The following is a 21778-nucleotide window of genomic DNA, read 5'->3' as shown; positions in this document are numbered from 1 at the left end:
TAGTCCCTCTTTTAAATTAAAGTACAATTTAGTCCTTTAACTTTAGACTGACTTTAGTCCTTTTTACCAAATTTTTTAAACTTTATTTGTTGTTTCAAACAGGTTTCATTATAGCATTTGGATTGCTTACAATATTTGACACATTTTTGCTTCAATGTTAACTCAGAGACACGTTTGAAACAACAAATAAAGTTAAAAAAATGTAGTAAAAAAGACTAAAACCAGAGTTTTCTAAAGTTGATGGACTAAATTGTACTTAGTTTGAAAGAGGGATTAAAACCAAAATCGTCCTAATGTATAGGGATTAAAAACATATTTAATCCTTTTTATTAATTTACTTTACCAATTATTATTATATTGGTAATCTATATTTCTGTAATTTATATTTGAATAATGATACTTTGACCAATCACAAAATTACATATAGATGATGTTAAAATGTTATAGAAAAAATGTTGTCAAAGTATTATTATCCAAATATTTATGGAAACCCTTTCTCTTTGTTCCCTTCTTCATTTATCATTCTTCTTTTTCTTTTTTTTTTTTCATCCATCATCCCACTCTTAAAAAATAACAAAAACACTAAAAATATAATTATTGAAAAAATGAAGTAAAAATTCAATAATTCAAAGTTTTTTGTTAATTTAATTCATAATATCAAATAAATTGTTTGTCAAATTTACTTTATCCGAATATGTATAAACACTTTAAAAAAATAAAAAGCTTTACTAATTCACTATAAACAAATCTGCAGTACATTGAATTCACTAAGTAACATCATAAAAGATTATAAGAAAATATGAAATCCAAACTCTCAATAAACAAAATTATGAATAAAAATTAAAAGTAACAACATGTTCTTAACTATAAAATGAAATAATAAAATATTTATAACACAGGATATTTTATACATTTAATGTAAGAATTCTTGTGATAAAAAATGATTTTAAATTTTGCAAAGTATTTAAATCTTAATTGAAACATTTAATTTTAGTATTCCTAACCTAAAAGTAATATATTTGATAAATGCATTTGCAAAAATATTAGGCAACGGCAGAAAAAGCTATTGGCGTTTCTCTGAAAAAGGGTGAAAAAGTAGCGTTTGTCTGAAAAAAAATGTGAAAAAGTAAACAGTTATGGTTGTTTTGAGGGTGAAAAGAGTTGAAGCTCGTTTTGATGGTGTGAATATCCGTGAATGTGGTGTGTAGTAGGCATGGGACCCGTGTGCAATCAGAAGAGAGAGAAACTCAAACACAAACCAATATCAAAATCAAAAAATAAACATAAAAGAAACTCACAATACTTCAACATCACGACACTGTCCCATGGTAAAAGACAGCTAGCAACGAACGCGGAGCATCACCTAACGTTGTTTGTTGCCCATCACTTTTTTTTTTTTTTTTTCTCACCACTCTTTTAAACCTTCTTCACTCTCCTCTTTCTCTTTTCAAAACCTTTCTCTTTCTTCTCTCTCTCACATTTGCAATGCAGATGGATTTCTAATCTTCTTCTTCTTCTTCTCTGGTTTGTCTTTCCTCTTCTCATTTGGTTTCATTTGAATTCATCTTATTTTTGTTGAAAATTGCAATGATCTTTTTTCTATTTGAAATATTTACTTTATATTATTTATGAAATGTAGATTTTGATCATCTTCAATTATGTACCAGTTTCTGTACTTGCATTAACTTTTCCTTTTTCGATTCTCTAGTTTAAAATATTTTATTTTAATTTTATAATTATCCTTTTTCTTTGTCTTTATTGACAAATCTGGGTGACGAAATTATAGACTATATCATGGTGACACCGTAGAGAGTAAATAAAGAAAGTTTTTTTTTTCAGTGAAAATATGAAATGAATTATTGTGAAATATTTTCATTTTATAATGTGTTTCTTTTGCTGGTTTCTTTGTTTGTCCAGGTTTGGATTTTGAAATTATTCAAACATTGTTGATAACTTTATTGTAAAGGTAAGGTTTTGTTCTACTTGTTCTCCTTCAATTTTTATAAAAATGGCTGAATTTTTTCTGAAGGGCTATGAAAATTGAATGTATTCATCTTCAGTTTGATATGTCAAAGAGTGGAACAAATTTGGTACCAGCTATTACGCATGCCAAGTGTTTGCTGAAATGACACAATTTTTGGTGCATTTGCATTGAAGTAATTTTGAAAGCTTTATTACTAAAACTTACCCAAAGAATGAATAAATTTCTTAACTAGGGTTTTTAATTCTTATGAATTTTGATGAAATTATATTTGATGATAATCGAAATTAAGAAAACCCCCACCATTTTTGTATTACTTTTTTTTTCTGTAATTTCCAAAACCGGAATCTTTAAAGTTTAATAAGAAACCAATATGGTATAAATTTTATCCCAGATTTCATTTCTCAAATAACAATAAAACAATTAAAAGTAATACTATTTTTAAAAAGGAGTTTTAATATGTATTGTAAGCATAAATTATTTTTCTTATAGTTTGTTTATAAAATAAAAAGTCACATTTGACAGACTTTTCTTTATAACAGCACCGGCATATAAGAATCCTTACATGAAAAGTAAAATGTGTCTATATTTCAATAATACATTTATTACAATTTTTTATCCATTGTTATATATTTATTAAAACTTTATCCATTTCCATTTCAATAATGTTTATATACAAATATATATATATATATATATATATATATATATATATATATATTTTTTTTTTTTTTTTAATTTTTTTCCCTTTTTTTTATGTATAATGAAAAACACAGAAGTTATATGATAAGTGCTAATATGTTCTTTCTCTTTCATGGTGAAAATCCTCCATCTTTCAGTAGGTCCCACGACATGGGTACTTACTCCTACTAATAACCTATTTCGAACCATTCACACTCATTCATCCTTCAAACAAACACAACCTTAAAAGCAGATAAAAAACGCTTTGTTCCTTTTATTTCTCTCATTTTTCTTTTTCACAGGAAAGAAAAAAAGAGAAAAAAAAAATGATCGGAAACTTCATTGACGACATTGATTGCGGCAGCTTCTTCGACCACATAGACGACCTCCTCGAATTTCCTGCTGAAGAAACAGCAGCTGTCACTGACACTACTGTTGTTACACCGGTTGCTCCTCCTCCGACAAACTTCTGGTCCACAGAATCTGACTCGCTGCATGCCACCAATACGGTGTTTTCCGGCAATACTGTGCCGGACCTCTCGACAGAACTCTCTGTTCCGGTGAGATTCCAAACTCTTCTGACATCTCATTCGTCCATGTGTGTACTGAAAAAGCGGTCACGTGTTTCGTGAACCAGTTGCGTGTAGTTTCATCAAGGCTCCTGGTTTTGTTGGTGTTTTTATTACATATCTGTTACCCTGCATAATTGTATGAAAAAATTGGTTCTACTAGCTGTGATTCTCTGCATAGTACAGGTTTTTTTGTTCAATTCTTTTTCTCTATTTTCAATACTCCAAACTTAGCCTTAATTTCGATTTTGGGGTTACAGAGTTTCACACGTTTCAGTCAAGGAATCCCTAATTTCTAAACAGTTTCATTTTTCGATATCATTAATTAAAAATACTTTATTTTCTTTTTATTTTAACAACTTTTAATAGAAAAAAAATTTACTTGTAAATTTTAACCATTTAGATTGTATTTAAAACAACTTTTAGTAGAAAAGTTTTGTTTCTTAAATTTTAATACCTTTGGATAAATTATTTGACTGTAATAAATAAAAACCATCACTTCTAAAGTAATAATTTAATATTTACGTAGTACTTTTTCAAAGTTACATATCTCGTTCAAACATATTAAATGCAAAGTTAATATATTGAAAAAAACGTAAAATACATTTAATACTTATATAAAGGAAATTGGTGCAGTTGGTATAACTTTTGAATTTGAATTATTTAAGTAATAATTATTTAGAAAAAAAATTACATGTAAAAGGGTATCTTTTGATATATTTTTATACGTATTATATAAAGTTATTAAATTTATTATATGATAATATAATTAGTAATAGAGTGCAAAATATTTTTCCTGTTTGTATTATTATTTTCTTTTCACATACACACATCTAAATAATATTCTATCAAAACTAATAAAAGTTGTCTTTATATATTTTTTTTTCTTTGAAAACTTTACTTATTTTTTAAAATATTTAATTTTCACCGACAAATAACTTTAATCACATTATTCTCAAATATAATTTTGGATTTGGAAGGTTGCACTGGGGAGTCGAACAAATTTCCAAATATTCTTAGAAAAGGGTAGTTTGGTCATTTATGGATACTTGATTGTGTCGGTGAGAAACAAGAGCACATCATCCACTTCAATGGTGGGGTTGGGTTGGCTAAATTATTATGAATATCATTATTGACAGTCACGTGACTTAGCATGTGAGGCCATAATGACTATTTACAAAGGTTGTCACACTCTTCAATAGTAGTAGCACCTCATCTTCATCAGGAAATCTGAGTTGGTCAAAATCTGTTAACATGTCTAATTAGTTAGAGAAATGATTTTTAGGATAAATAAATTAATCAAAATTTACTTGATGTTCTCCTCTTTTGTTGACTTTACATTATACTTTTTATTTTCAGTTTCTTATGCAATTATATGAATAGAGGAAGTCAGTAATGTCAAAATATTACTTTTAAGATTATTTTATCTGTTGTTTTTTTTAATTAGTGTAAAATCTATGAAAAATGTATTTAGTGAAAAACAGTAATGATTTTTAAATGTATTTCTGATAAATATATTTATTTAATATTTTTTTGTATTTTTATTATATATATGTAATATAATTTTATCATAGATTTAATATTTTCATGTTTTTTTTTTTGTTTTTTAATAAAATTTTCATATAATAACTATGAATACTAATATGAGAAAATTACTTGATAAATACCTTCTCTATTTCATCATAATTAGTGTAGTTTAATTTAGATATATTGAGCAATTGTAATTTCTCAATTCAGTTCTTATTGAGGGAATGTTTAAACAAATTTTGTTATAGGAAAGTGAAAAAATAAATGAAAATGTTTAAACAAATAGCCTTAGCAGCAGCATGCTAACTATGTTACACATTGTTCTTATTCCAGTTTGAAGACATTGAACAATTGGAATGGCTGTCAAATTTTGTTGAGGACTCTTTCTCTGGTGGGAGTCTCACCATGCAGCAAGAGCAGCCACAATGCACCAACAAGGAGGACACAACTCATGCTCAATTCCAGACAGCAAGTCCAGTTTCTGTCCTTGAAAGTAGCAGTTTTTACTCCAGAACGAAGGCTGCATCTCGTAACACGGAGATTTACATCCCCGTGCCATGTGGACGTGCACGTAGCAAGCGTGCACGTCCTGCAGCCTTCAATCCCTATCCAGTTATGCAGCTGATCTCGCCAGCGTCTTCCACTGGCGAGAATACACAGCACAACACCACCTCCTCCAAGACCTCGTCAGACTCTGAGAATTTCGCTGAATCCACCGTCAAGCCACCAAAACAGGCCTCTGGTGAGCACAAGAAGAAAAAGAAGATCAAAGTGACTTTCTCAGGTGGTGAAGACCACAATGCTACAGCATCACAGGCAGTGAGAAAATGTGTGCACTGTGAGATAACCAAGACACCACAGTGGAGGGCAGGGCCAATGGGGCCAAAAACACTCTGCAACGCTTGTGGCGTGCGCTACAAGTCAGGGCGCCTCTTCCCCGAATACCGGCCGGCTGCCAGTCCGACGTTCTGTGCAGCTGTGCACTCCAACTCCCACAAGAAGGTCCTTGAAATGAGAAACAAGACAGGCCCCAAATCTGGTTTTGCAGCAGATTCAGCTTCCTCACCAGAACTTATTCCAAACACTAACAGCAGCCTTTCCCTGGAATACATGTGAAAGGAATGATCATAGTAGTTGAAGGTTCTCTGATTCTCTTTCAATTCCTCTCTTGAGTCGTCGTCGTCGTCATCATCATCATGTCTTATACAAGGCTTTGAATTGAATTCTGCAAACTGCAGTAGTAAGCTTTTTTTATAGGTATCTGCAATTGCATTGTGGTTGCTGTTGTTACTGCATTAGCCATACTTGTCCACAATTTTGATGCATGACAACCACAAGTTTAAACCTTAGTCTTGTGATGCTTTTTATTTTTCGTTTATTTTGTCATTGGGTTTTGTACAGGGCTGGAATTGGATGATAGGAGCATAGAATATGCTCATAAGTTAGCTATATTTAGAAGAGGGTTGTAATGAGAACTGAGGAAGAAGTGATATAGAGATGCAATTCAAAGAGGATAGAGTCATTAGTGTTAGCCATTTAGGTTTAGTAATCGTAGCAGTACTCAGCAGGGTGTTTTTTTACTTCATTTACTTTTGCTTCCAATCACCTTTCTATGTAGCAATTCTTTTTGCAGTTCATTTGTAGTCAAACTTATGAGTTGAGTCAGAAAGGAACTTTTGGAATTTGCCTTCTTTTTATTGTTTGTGTTGGGAATATTCTTTCCTAATATCTGCAAGTTATGTTCTTGACCAATTCTTCAAAATGCAATTTGTTTCAAGTATAAGAATATTCATCTTGATCTGTTCCAACTTTAGTATCAGATTCTCCCCAAGTTTTCTGTTGAGCAAACCCTGCATGCACCAATAGTTGCAATAATGGTATCAACACTTCCACCTATTAATGATAACGGCTCAAGTAATTTATTATCCGAATTTAAAGAGATCAATTTTTTCATTCAAGTAAAAAAACCCTTAACAATTTACTTAATACATATATCTAATATCTAATAGTTTAATAATTTCATATCGTTGAAGAGTTAAAATCAAAATAATTTAAATAATTATTTTATAACTAGTCATTATATATATTTTTTTACATATAATAGTCTTGTTTAAAAATAAAAATAAAAAAATTTAAATACACATTTCTTTTTTAATTCATCTAATAATCTGGTATTGTTTAAAAATTAAAATAAAACATAATTTAAATACAAATTTCTTATTGAACTCTCTAAAAGTTCTCTAATGCAAACTTGGTGAATGTGAAAGAGAAGCAACAAAAGAAAAGAAAAAAGAGAAATGGTGAGGATTATGATTGATAAAACACATCCATGCCTTGAAAGGTAAGACTAATGCTCCTATATCAATCCCATTATGATGGCATTGATAGACTCTTTGTGATTTGGCAACATGTCATGATCTCATGCAACTTTACAACCGACAATTAAATTAAATGATGGTAATTTGCTGCTAAATTCAATCGATTGCATCAATCATTTCATGGGAATTATTCTTTCAAAAAATGTCACACACATCTTAACAACTTTGATATAGACTAGTTAAGGGTTGATTCCTCTTCCTCTCCAACACCATTTGTATTTTTGTTTACTCTTATTACTCTATGCTATTATTCTATGCATGCAAGAATTAGGTCAATTTCACCACCAACCTCTTCTGCCTAATACTATTGTTACTATTCCAATGTAACTTTTTTTTTTCTTCCAAAGCTATAAATAAACATCCCTCTCTCTATCAAAGTAGGGTTCATATGAAATGAGTGCACGCAACTTCTTCTATCTCTTAAGGGAAAAAGCATGTCTATATAAAAAAGTAAACATTCATATCATAATCAACTTAAAAGGGTTAAAAGATATAGTAAGACTATTTAATTTATTGATTTGATATTTAATTATTGATATAATATGAAGTAAAACTTGTGGGTAAAATTTATTTTTCAAAAAATAATATACACTTGATGTTTTTGTTTTTATCCATCTTATATATTTAGGTATGATAGTGGATAACACACAGCTACACAATATAAAATACTTATATATTCATATTATGTTAGGGATGCTAATTTGTATAACAGTACTTTGTTCCAATATTCATGTCTTAGAAAATATACTTCATACACAATGTTCATCTCCATACTAAAATAGTTGGTTAGTGCTGTCCAGATCTACCACTAAAAAAGGGAGAGCCCCACAATTTTATTTTATTTTTATATAGTTTTATAATATTATTTTTATAAAATAAATCAAAATTATTCTTTTTATATTTTTTAAACAAAAATGTGATATATGATTATAGAATTTTATTATGAATTTGTTTAACAAAACTAGATAAGCTAGGAGTTTATTTATAAATTTTAGGTTGATAAACCAATTTATTGGATCGGAAGAATTTGATAAATTGGATGTATGTAAAAAGGATGTAATTACATAAGTTTAATATACAAATGAGATTTTTGTTTTTAACAAAAAAAATAAATAAATTAAATTATTATTTTTTGTATCTTCTTCATTTATTTTTTAAACGTTATGTATATATTCGTTTATTTGAAAAAGTTATTTAATTGAATGAATTGATACAAAAAGCATTAATCGAATTTATTTTTTATTTATTTTTTATAAAATAATCTTTTGATTTCTCGATTTAAATCGATATGCCTTGAATTTCTTTTTACATTTTTTTTTGTGTGTCATCTTTAAACAATTTCAATATAACGTTTAACTGTTTTAATTTTGAATTGCATATATTAAGAAATATCCTTAACAAACATTAAAAATAGTGTAATAATTCATTGTCTTTATAAAATTGATATAGGTCATAATAGGTAAAATGAAATTAACAAAAATTGGTATAGAAGTTAGGTGAAATAGCATATAACTTAATTAGGTAGAAGTTGATAAAATAGACTACTTTAATATACTTGTCAAATATTTTTATGTTGATCAAATTGGTTTATAAGCTAGTCAAATATCCTAATCTATTATTTTCTACCAATACTTAATTTGAGAGGTATTGCTCAAACCTAAGTACCTAGATTCTTACTTTTTTAACGAAGAAAATTGAGTGCTATAGTATCTTTATAAATGTTGAACTATTATATTTTATCACTATGAAAGAACCATATTTTTTGGAATTAGTACGAGCATTCTATAGCAACATATGTGGATTAGTGATGGAGTTATTCATAGTCAAGTTAAAAAAGTACCAATTATAATAACTTCATTATTCTTTTCTATGACAAAATTACAAACTAAAGGCATGTCATTTGAAGGAAAATATAGTTGATGATTGGAAAGATGATTATTCTAGTATTAAAGCTAAATTATGATTTTTTATCAGAATGCCAACATTACAATGCCAACATTACGGGTATATTACTTGTTGGGTCTATGAAGGTTGATAATCAAATAATGCACTATATTATTTGTTGCGTTTTACTTCCCCGTGCCACTAACCTTGCATAGGAAACTGAAGAAGACTTAATTTTGATGTGGACACTCTTAAATAGAAGGGAGATTAATTGGACCCATCTAATCAAACATCGCATACAAAGGGCCTTATGGGACAATGCTCCTCTACCATATCCCAACCTCATTACCACTTTTTGGATCAGTTTGACATTCCTCTACCATAAACCTTTCGTAAAAGCTAAAAGGTCTTATCAAATTGGTAATGAAGCTATAACATCATTTGGTTTTGTTAAAAACATTGATGATTAGTGAGTTCACAAACATGATGATCTTTAGTCAATTCATAATGAGCGCACACCATGTCCACAACAATATGATACTTTCCTCGCAGATATTATGAATGTGTTATGTGATTTTCGCACTTTCGTTGGAACCAAATTTGATAATCTTGATGCTCGAGTTGCTCGCCTTGAGAAAGGCATGGATCACCTCCATATAAGCCCTCTTAAATTTAATTTTATTACGTATTTATTTGAACTTCAAAATTAACTTCTTATACATGTTGAGTATTATTTATTTATGAATTACCTTCACCTTTATATATGACATGTTTTTATGTATGTTTTGTTCATTATAGTGTGTTATTTATCAATAACCCACAATCTACAAATTAAATATATCTACAAACACTTAATACTTAATTATAAACTTATATAACTTAATTACCATAAATATACACAACGAATCATTTAATTAATCACGATTCTTGTAATTACAATATTGTTCTCTATGGTGGGAACTTGTAATCGATTACATTTTTGGATTATATGAATAAATTCCAGTGGTTACAAGTACCCGTGTAATTGATAATATTGGAAGTCGTCTTGCCCCAAAACGACTTTTAATTTGCAATTGAAAGTTGTCACGCCCCCAATGACTTCAGCGTAAGCTAATTGATTACCTATTCATCGTAATTAATCACATCACACTAAAGTTGTTAGGAGGTCCGACGACTTTCACTTTCCAGCATGATTAGAATGGAAGTCATCTAAGAATACACAATTTCTTCATTTGAAATCGGATAAGGACTGTTGATAATGGTCTAAAAACCGTTATTCTTATACATTAATTTGATATAAAAAACACAACCTTTATGACTTAGAATTAACTTGAAATCATGCATTTTGTTTAAGTTAGTGAACAAGAGAGCCAAAAGTGGTTTTAGAGATATTATGCTTGGTTTACATTGTTTTGACAGGATTTTACGAGAATTGAATGATGAAGATGAAGAAGGAAGGACTTGGAATAGAGAAAGGGCAAGAAAAGATGAAAAAGAGGTGCCGCGACCACCGCCCAACGCTAACCCAGCGCTGGGCGTCAAAGACGCAGACCGCTGAGCATCCAATGAGCACTGAGCGTCCAGCGTTGCCACCGCTGAGCGTTAGCTAGCGTTGAGCGCCTAAATGAATGGGCCTGAGCCGAATTTCTGTTATTTTTATGGCCTATAAATAGACCCAGTGTGATTCTCAGAGTAATCTTTTGGCAATCAGAGACGTCTATAGCATCTTCTTCACTCCTTGGAGGCGGTTTTTGGATGTGGGAGCTCCGAATCACCAATTCTAGGGTTTATTCTTCCATTATTTTCATTAATTCCATCTAGTTTCACCATGTCCATGGTGAACTAAACCCATTGTTGTTGGGGAACAATGTAATCTTTTGAAACTCTCTTATATCAAAATTCTTGTTTTATTCATATGCTTGTATTATCAATAGTTTGGGTCTCCGATTTTCATGCTTGCATCGTTTAACTCATTCGGTGCTATGATATTTGATTTTGTCGATACGGGAACGTATGGGGAAGTCTCGAACTGATAGGAATTCTCTTGGTTAAGCAATACTATCTAGGAATAGGAGTAGGACGACCAATTGCTTTAAACTTCTGTTTATCATACGTTATTAATTACTTAGGGAGACTAGGAATGGTAAACTAGTAATTGATAATAGGCTTTCTTCGCCGAGGAATCGGGTTTTGAGTAGATTAGAAAGCTGCATGACATTGATAATAAAGCGAATTTAACAAGAATATTAGAAGAGGGTGGATAAAGATGAAATTGTAAACCCCAACAACTCCATTAATTCATAGTCTTATTTGCCAACTGATTCAATTTACATTTGCAAATTTAAATTCTGTTTTTGCATCAACCTTGCAAATTATTTTTCTTTCAAGTCTTATAAAATCAAATCACACGAACATCTAGGCCACTGAGTCCTTTGGGAGAACGATACTCGGTCTTACCGTTTATATTACTTGATAATGATCTGGTACACTTGCCAGGGGCTTAACAACTGTATGACTTACCTATTTGTAATTTTTTAAAAATTTATTTATTGTTGTAATTTATGAATGAGATTTGCTTATATAGGTAAAAAAAAACATTTTGAAAATTTTAACAGTGTTTCATGCACTTGTTAAAATTTTTTTTTCTCCCCCTACCACGGTTATCACCACCTCTACTTCTATTTGAGGTTTCACTTTGGTCATGATCAACACAATTTTGATCACTACTTTTATAACTTCCATTTCTAGATCCTTTCCCTCTTCTACCTCTTCCTCTTTCAACTCCCTCTATCTTGGTGACTTAGACTTGTAAGGCCTAATTTGGTGCCCTTTCATTTCTCTCATTCATGCATTGTTCATGAACTCCCAGGGAACCTTGTAATTTGCAATCGCAATCATTTCAAGATTTTGGGCTCCTCGATAGCAACCACTATGTAATCAAATCATGGAGATAGTTTAGTCATCACCTTCTCTATGAGCATTAGGTTTGTTATCTTTTCACTATAAGTCTTCATCTGATTAACAAGACTCAACACCCTTAAAAAGTATCAGATGCCTTGTCAAGATTCTCCATATGAAGCAACTGAAACTGTATTATTAGAAACTAGGGTGTGTTCACTTGAGGGTGATTGGGGGAGATGATTTGGGAGAGAGTGATTGAATAGATTTGAGGGGATTTGAGGTTAAATTTTTTTGTGTTTACTTGAGTGGATTTGGAGGTAATTGAGAGTGAATTTAGAGGTAAGGTTTGTGAGAATTAGTGTAGGATTTGATTGATCTGACAATTTTAATTTTTTTTTTAATTGGTAGAAATTAAAGATTACCAAAATGTCCCTAGTTATTAAAGTAATATAAAATGATAATTCTTAATGTTATATTTAATTGTAAAAATGTTTATAGAGAGTAAAAAATTAAAATTAATTATTTAACTATTGAAATTAAAATTTAAGAGTGCATTTAATATTATCATATTGTCTTTTATTTATTTAAAGATTAAATTAGGAGGTTTTTGAGGCAAAATCTTAATTAGTTTTTAAGATAATATTCAATGTTATTAAATATTTATATTATTAGAATTTAAATTTAAGAGGTAATTTAATAAAATGTAGGTTATAATAATCAATTAAAATAGAAGAATAATAATACTGCAGAAAAAAGAAAGAAAGATTAAAAAGAAAAAACATAAAAAAAAAAAATTCTTCTTTCTTCCACATGTCTTTTGGAGAAAGAGACATAGGCAATGCTAGCAAACTTTGCTGAAATTTTGTTTAACTCAGAGAAAAGAAAATGGTGTGTTTTTGGTTCCAAAAGCTCTCGAAGATAAGTTTGAGATTGGATGAGCATCTCTAGCTTATATTCTTTTTTTTCCTGACTGTGTTTCTCAAATCTATTATCACTCCTTTCTACATTTTTCCTATATCTTACAAATCACAATCATTTTCTTCCATTGTCTAGAAAGACATGAGAAAAGAGGAGATTTTGAAGATACAGGTGTTGTCTCCATCTCTTTCATCAATCAAGTCTTCACCTTTCTCATTTTTATCTGTTTTCTCTTTATTCTGTGTTGGCTCTTGAGATTGCTTGAACATGCAGAAATGTGTTCTTCGAACCCCAGGGCTTCTCCCGCGATCTAGTCGCTGCTGAACGCTTTGCATGAGCCACCTGGAACACTCCGACAATGTCCTTGGCCTTGGTCGCATTCGCCGCATATAATCTAGCGTCCACCACCAAAGCAACCTTCAGCTTGGTTGAACATGGCAACCTCCACCACGAAGCTTGGAACAAAATGCTTCAAGCAACCGATACTCTCATGGCTGGAACCGAATACATCGTTTCATGTAAATTTTTTCCGAACCGAATACAGATAGAAGGTAATTGAATACACCTCGAAAATATTTTATTTCATTTCAGTTCTTCATCTTCTTCTGGAAAGAGCGTAGAAGAGCGTTAATATTCTAGTGGAATTTACAAACAAAATGAGGGCCGAAACGACATTTGTATGTAAATCTTCGCAATACAACGAGATGCTTAAATTAAGCTTATCTCACATTTCCCCGCAATTTCGTCTTCACGAATCAACCCAAGTGAACAAGAAAAATCTTGCTAATCTTCGCCCGCAATTTCTCTTGAACAGTATTATCGACTCAAGTGAACACAACCTAAAGCTTCTGTTTCTTGATCTTGTCATCCCTTCACAAAATTTCACAAGAATTTTCCATACTTCTTTTATTGAAACTACTGAGACTATCTTATAAAAGTGCATAAGATTAACACATTGATGCAAAAAGAACAGTCTTTCTTCTTGTTCTCATTGTATGCATAGGATTAACACATTGATGTGATGGGGTAAAGGGCCAAAACAAATATAACAACTTGGCAAAGAGTTATAACGCAGCGAAAATTCAATCCCCCTTCTTGCGAGAATCTGCGAGGAGCACCAAACAAATAGAACAAAAATAGAATCCAAAGCACAAAGAGACACCAACAAATTTAACGTGGAAAACCCCTCAATGCAAGGGTAAAAACCATAAGTCGTCCAGACCAAAGAAAAATCCACTATGATCAATAATAGGGTACAAAAGAGTCTCCAATAATAATACCAAAAGTTATTTTCAATAAGCCAAATTAACTAAGCACAAATGCTTACAAATGAGAACAAAGAAGATGAAAATTCTCCAAAACAGGGCTGCTAGTGCGGGACCGATTTCTCCCAATCTAGACCTCAGATTGATGATCCGAATGGTCAGAAGGAAGAACCATATGTTTGGAACCTATTGTGCAAAACTCAGCTTGATCCAACGGTGAACGACTTCACATCGACGAAAACACCAGTGCAGGTTTAGGGTTATGCGGGAATGACTTTCTCTCTTTCTTTTTCTCTCACTTGACTTTTGCCTCTCTTCAAATGACTCTCTTGTGCTCTACTAATCTGACCCATCTCATTTTAACTTAATGAGACATAATGGACCACACTATTTGGGCCTATTCTCCACATAGGAAGGGAGCCCAATAACCCAACAAATCTCCCTCTCACGACTATGTGGAGATATCCGCCAAACCAGCGATCTCACAACAAACTTCAAACTTTCCTCTTGGCAATGCCTTGGTCATCATATCAGCACCATTATCATCTGTATGAACTTTAGCTAGTTCCAACAACTTAGCATCCAAAACATCACGTATTCAATGATACCTCACATCAATATGTTTGGATTTAGAATGAAAAGTTGGATTCTTACCAAGATGAATAGCACTTTGACTGTCACAATACAACAAGTATTTACCTTGCATAAAACCGAGGTCCTGCAAGAATTTCTTCACCCATAAAAACTCCTTACATGCTTTAGTAAGTGCAATAAATTCTGCCTCAGTAGTAAACAACGTCACACACTTTTGTAGCTTTGATTTCCAAGCCAAGGCTCCCCTTGCAAACTGAATCAAATAGCCCAAATTGGACTTTCTGGAATCAATGTCTCCAGCCATATCTGAATCTGAGTAACCCACCAAAGTAGGCTTATCACCTCCAAAACAAAGCCTCAAACCACTAGTACCACGAAGATACCTCAAAATCCATTTCACAGTATTCTAATGCTCTCTACCTGGATTTGACAGAAATCTGCTAAATGTACATACAACGTGTGCAATATCAGGCCTTGTACATACCATTGCATACATCAAACTACCCACCGTAGAAGCATAAGGAACTTTGCTCATAGCTATCTTCTCAACTTCATTTGAAGGACTATGTTTAACACTCAACTTAAAATGAGTAGCAAGAGAAGTACTTACAACCTTAGCATTCTCCATTTGGAATCTTTGCAGCACCTTCTGAATGTAGTGCTCCTGTGATAGCCAAAGTTTCTTCTCTTTTCTATCACGAGTGATACTTATACCAAGAATCTTCTTAGCAACTCCCATGTCTTTCATGGAAAATGACTCGCCCAGTTGCTTCTTCAACCTGTCAATTTTGGAAACATCTTTTCCAACAATAAGCATGTCATCAACATATAGCAACAATATAATGAAATCATTCTCAGAAAATTTTGTGACCAAAACACAATGGTCAGAAGTAGTCTTCTTGTAGCCTTGCTCACACATAACAAACTCAAACTTCTTATACCACTACCTCGGAGCCTGCTTTAAACCATATAGGCTTTTTCGTAGCCTCCACACATAGTCTTCCTTGCCTTTAACAAGAAAACCATCTGGTTGCTTCATGTAAATCTCTTTCTCCAAATCACCATGAAGGAAGGTTGTCTTCACATCCATCTGCTCAACCTCCAAATCAAGAGTAGCAGCTAGACTTAACATAGTTCGGATAGATGTCATCCTCACCACAGGTGAGAAAATCTCATTGAAGTCAACACCCTTTCTTTGTCTAAAACCTTTCACCACTAATCTGGCTTTATATCTGGTAGATGTATAATTGCTCTCTTACTTCACCTTGAAGATCCACCTGTTCTCTAAGGCTCTCTTACCCTTAGGCAACTTCACCAAGTCATAAGTGTGATCATCATGCAGAGATTTCATCTCATCCTGCATTGCATCCAACCACTTTTTCTTTGCTTCACTTTCAACGACATCCTCATAACATTCAGGTTCTTCCTCATCAGTTAACATCACATACTCATTGGTAGAGTACTTCTTAGAAGGTTGTTTTGGCTTGTTAGATCTTCTGGGTTGAGCTTCAGGTAGCTCAAGTACATCACTAAGACTCTCATCATGTTCCTCTTCATCAACATTATCAATAGGAACATCTAAGCTATCTCCAACCTGCTGATTATCAATATCACCATGTTGTTCATCATCATGAGCATCAATATCCAAATCATTAATAGACAACCGAATTGGATCAACATCAGTCACATTACCATCTTCCTTAGGAGTAGACTTCTCCACCTTATCAATATCTTCAATGGTTTGATCTTCCATGAATTGCACATCCCGACTTCTAACAACTTTCTTCTCAACGGGGTCATACAACTTGTAGCCAAATTCATGCTGACCAAAACCAATAAGATGCATTGCCTTGTCTTCATATCCAACTTAGATCTTTCATCCTTCGGAATATGAACAAATGCTTTACAACCGAAGACACGCAAATGATCATAAGTAATATTCTTGCCAAACCAAATCTTGTCTGGTACCTCAGAGTTCAAAGCGACTGCAGGACATAGATTAATAACATGCACTGCTGTAAACAATGCCTCACCCCAGAAATGCTTAGGCAATTTTGCTTCAAAAAGCATACACCTAACTCTTTCAATCAATGTCTTGTTCATCCTCTCCGCTAAACCATTCAGCTGAGGAGTTTTTGGAGGAGTCTTCTCATGTGCAATACCATATTCTCTACAATAAGCATCAAACGACCCACAATATTCACCACTATTGTCAGTACGAATGCGCTTCAACTTCTTGCCTGAGTGCCTCTCAACCAAAGCATGTAATTCTTTAAACTTGTCCAACACTCGGTCCTTTCTCTGTAGTGCATAAACCCAAAGCTTCCTGGAACAATCATCAATAAAAGTAACAAAGTAAAGTGCACCACTAAAAGACTTTACCTTCAATGGGCCACAAACATTAGAATGCACCAATTCAAGCAACTCTGACTTCCTGGAGGGAGGATGCTTCTTGAAGGATACTCTGGTTTGTTTACCAGCCATGCAGTGAGAACATTTCTCCAACTCTACATTCTTCAATCCTGAGAGAACATCCTTTTTAGCTAAGCAGTTAAGTCCCTTTTCACTGATATGCCCAAGCCTTCTGTGCCACAAAGATGACTCCATATACACAACATTCACACTGTCTTCAGCAACCAAAGCTTTTGTCCAGTAAAGCTTAGAGTTTTTCTCCCCTTTAGCCACAATCAAGTTACCTTTGGTGAGCGTCCACTTTCCAGAACCAAAGTGGTTATCATATCCACCATCATCAAGTATCTGCACAGAAATCAAGTTAAAGCGAACATCTGGAGCATGTTTAACTCCTCTAAGCAACAACTGCATCCCCATGTTGGTTTGCAAGTGAACATCACTAACACCAATAACCTTAGACACCCCATCATTACCCATCTTCAATACTCCAAAATCATTAGGTGTATAAGATGTGAAGAACTCCTTCCTAGATGTAACATTCAGTGCAGCACCACTATCAATTATCCACATGCTCTCATCAGATACAAAATTAATAGTGTCATAATCACGAAGACAAACAAGGTCACCACATGTAGTAGTAGTAACACGATCACCATCATCATTATCTCTTTCTTTTTTCTTACCCTTTTTGTCTTTGTTCTCTTTCTTCCACAAAAAATAGTTCCTCTTTATATGCCCTGTTTTGTGACAATAGTGACACTCCACATTCTTGTACCGAGACTTGGACTTGCTCCTGTTTTTATCTCTACCACTGTTTTGTTCTTTCTTTTGGCTTCTCCCCCTATTCTCTATAATAAGCACTTCTGAATGAGATGAAGTACCATGTGTCTTCTTTCTCATCTCCTCAATAAGAGCACCACTCTTTGCCATTTGCAAAGAAATATCACCATTAAGGGTAACACTTATCATGAAAACCCGAAATGTCTCCCACGAATCCGGTAAAGAGTTTAATAGGAATAAGCCCAATAGATCATCATCAAATTTTTTACCCATTCCTGATAACTGATCATAGCATCCTTGAAATTCACTCAAGTGATTTGAAACAGGAGTTCCTTCCTTGTACTTCAACTCCACAAAATTTTTCAACAAGTATAATTTATTAGTCCCTGACTTAGAGGCATAAAACGACTCAAGCTTATCCTATAGGGTTCTCGCATGTGTCTCATTAGCAACAAAATTATAGACATTGTCATCAACAAACTGCCTGATAAATCCACAAACCTGTTGATGTTCAAAATCTCATTCTTCATCTGACTTGGATTCTGGCTTATTGGAAGCAAAAACAGGAAGATGCAAATTTTTCACAAATAGCAAGTCCTTCATCTTGCCTTTTCATAAGTGATAATTTTCGCCATTCAACGGAATCAATTTTGTGTGTGCCTCCATCATTCACACAAATTAAACAGTCCCTTAACCTGGCTCTGATACCACTCTGATGGGGGAAAGGGCCAAAACAAATATAACAACTTGGAAAAGAGTTATAACACAACGGAAATTCAATCCCCCTTCTTACGAGAATCTGCAAGGAGCACCAAACAAATAGAACAAAAATAGAATCCAAAGCACACAAAGAGACACCAACAATTTTTAACGTGGAAAACCCCTCAATGTAAGGGTAAAAACCACGAGTCGTCCAGATCAAAGAAAAATCCACTATGATCAATAATAGGGTATAAAAGAGTCTCCAATAATAATACCAAAAGGTATTTCATTAAGCCAAATTAACTAAGCACAAATGCTTACAAATGAGAACAAAGAAGATGAAAATTCTCCAAAACAGGGCTGCTGGGACGGGACCGATTTCTCCCAATCTAGACCTCCGATTGATGATCCGAACGGTTAGAATGAAGAACCATATGTTTGGAACCTGCTGTCAAAAAATATGCTCGATCCAACGGTGAACGACTTCACAGCGACGAAAACACCAGCGCAGGTTTAGAGTTATGCGGGAATGACTTTCTCTCTTTCTTTTTCTCTCACTTGGCTTTTGCCTCTCTTCAAATGACTCTCTTGTGCTCTACTAATCATACTCATCTCATTTTAACTTAATGAGACATAATAGACCACATTATTTGAGTCTATTCTCCACATAGGAAGGGAGCCCAATAACCCAACATGATGTAGAATGATACAGGATCAATGGAGCTTTCACTCAACTCCACATACTCATTTTGTACCATCTCCATAACTTCTTGAAATCCAAATATCACTTCATCTTTATATACCTTTAATCCCAATATTTCCCATCAAGAATAGGGAGGTTGTCGCAAAGTTTCCATTTGGCGTTGTCATGATACACGTGAAAGAATTCAATCACCATAGATTTAGATAGTTAAGGATCTAGATACCAAATTCTTGAAACACACAATACACAATCTTGCACACCTTTTATAAAAAGGCATGTGAAACTATAAATAGAATAAGAGAATTGAATATATTGCTTTTTAATTCTGAATTATGTTATTGTATTTATAGTACATTAACCACCAACTAACATAATTGAATTAATCTATTAAAAATGTGCTTTTTCAAACTATAATAATAGTTTGAGACAAAAAAAAAAACACAAAATTAAATTATAAACATAAAATTAATATTTTAAAATATATAAACAAAATAAAATATAGTAAAAGAATGTAACATGTTGGACACTGACTTACTACAATATAATAAAGTGACTTACTCAATACAATAAAATCCAGTGGAGAATATTAAAAAAAAAATATAAATTTATTTATTTTAAACTTCAACATTTCTTTTCCTTTTGTGTGGACAAGAATAAAGAAAGTTAAATATCTCATCAATTTGTAACAATGTCATGCATACTTTTTATTTATCTTTATATCTATATTTTTTATATGCGTAATTTTTATTTATCTGTAAATATAATTAAATAATAGATCATAACATATGAGTAATTGAGACAAAAACTGTGATGTCCCAATTATATGATAAAGACATACATAATCAAGACGTCATCATGAATAATAATAGAAAACAGTCAAGAGTAATAGGATTACAGTCATCCTTAAAAAGTACTTAGAATTTGGAAGTGGAGTACTAAAGTTTCTCCTTGGAAATACAAGGAATTAAAAATTTTAAAACCTGAAAAGGTTCTTCAAAATAACACGACTAAGAGAAATGAGATCCAGTGGACTAGGCTGCAACATTGCCATCCCCATCCAAGGCTGTCTCCAAGGTAACCTCCTCGCCATTTGCTCCCATCCAAGTGGATGATCATCGCAAAGGAAAACACATACAACATAGTAAAAACACAAATGCAAGGGTGAGCTAATTATATAAAAAGCATGCAATTATACCAACATGAACATACTAGATTCAACCCAAGTAAAGTATATACAAGCAAGGCAATATATACAACACAAATCCTAGCCTGTTATCTTTTAGACTTGATTCGTCCGGACATTAGAATGATAGTCGAGCTATGGCGGGTCATGCACCCGTGGTGGCTTGTCATACTTAGGCTCCCCCGCCTTGGGCTCCCCCGCCCTACTACACTCACGAGGTTAGTCTGTTCTGCGCCCTAGAGCATGATGGTCCAATCCTCTCTACATGAGAAGAAAGGCCATTGGAGCGTCTAAGAAGACCCCAAGACTGAGCTCCTACTTTCATTCTAAAACACTAAGAATCTCACCAAGAGATTCTACATTTGAAACTACCATAAGCAACCATGAAATCATGTTTCAGTCTTTTTCAATTCACACACCTTTGAATTATAATCAAATCACATGTTTAAGCCTTAAAGATCGTCATATGTACCAGAACATGCTCCACAACCACTTCCAATCATCTCAAATAGACAATACTGTCATATTATTTCAATCACACTACAAAACTCTACAATTTCTTGTAAACTAATACATCCCCACAAGTAAAATTTAATATCATACGTAATCTTTACTACTAATTTTCTCTAAAACAATATTATTTTAATATAATTTATTATCGTATATGTATATATATATATATATATATATATATATATATATATATATATATATATATATATATATATATTTATCATACTCTTCTAACTCCAGCACTACATTCAATACTAATGTAACTTCTAACATTCCAAATTTGTGATAGGCACCTATTTAAACTTATCTAGATGGATTTTACCAATTATACAGTGATTCTAAAGTTGTTTAGACTTGAATTTAACTTCAAAACATCGCATCCTATGGCTTATGGATTTTAATTCAATTATGTCATTTTTAATGTGTTTTTGTTAAATTTTATCTGCCTAACAAGTAACAACTAACTTGTCTAAACTGCCCACACAGACCAAATGCACTCATTATCCCAAACTCTCAAAATCCCTCCTTCACTTCTCATCAAACACCCAAAATGGTTCCTATTTGGTAAACTACTCATCTAATTTTTCATCATAGTAGAGATCTTACTTTCCTCCAATTGGTCACCAGAGTGGACCCAGATGTCTGAACGCATCAAATTCACCTTCGATGCCAGCACATATGTCTAGTCACAACTGACTTTACCAGGCTAGGGCTGCTCTATGATCAGAGATGTGCCAACTTAGTTTTTTAAGTACCAACAAATAAAGGCTCTCAACAAGTTCTAATT

The 21778-nt window shown here is 32.7% G+C and overlaps 1 protein-coding gene across 2 annotated transcripts; it reads left to right on the top strand.

The window, feature by feature from the left end:
* The first annotated feature begins 1454 nt into the window (after nt 1-1454).
* LOC106775131 (GATA transcription factor 8) lies at nt 1455-6449 on the top strand. 2 transcript variants are annotated; one of them, XM_014662196.2, is made up of 4 exons: nt 1455-1524; nt 1918-1966; nt 2965-3222; nt 5092-6449. In XM_014662196.2, exons 3-4 carry the CDS (start codon nt 2989-2991, stop codon nt 5872-5874), a joined length of 1017 nt encoding a protein of 338 aa, XP_014517682.1. In that variant the 5' UTR covers nt 1455-1524; nt 1918-1966; nt 2965-2988; the 3' UTR covers nt 5875-6449. The 2 variants fall into 2 exon arrangements, with proteins under 2 accessions (XP_014517682.1, XP_014517690.1); XM_014662204.2 differs by lacking the exons at nt 1455-1524; nt 1918-1966 and having other exon boundaries at nt 2762-3222.
* Nucleotides 6450-21778: the final 15329 nt, after the last annotated feature.

This window comes from Vigna radiata, chromosome 1 (genome assembly GCF_000741045.1).
Source record: "Vigna radiata var. radiata cultivar VC1973A chromosome 1, Vradiata_ver6, whole genome shotgun sequence".
Lineage (NCBI taxonomy): Eukaryota > Viridiplantae > Streptophyta > Magnoliopsida > Fabales > Fabaceae > Vigna > Vigna radiata.
The sequence above is the reverse complement of the archived record's forward strand: the minus strand, read 5'-3'. Positions and strand labels throughout refer to the sequence as shown.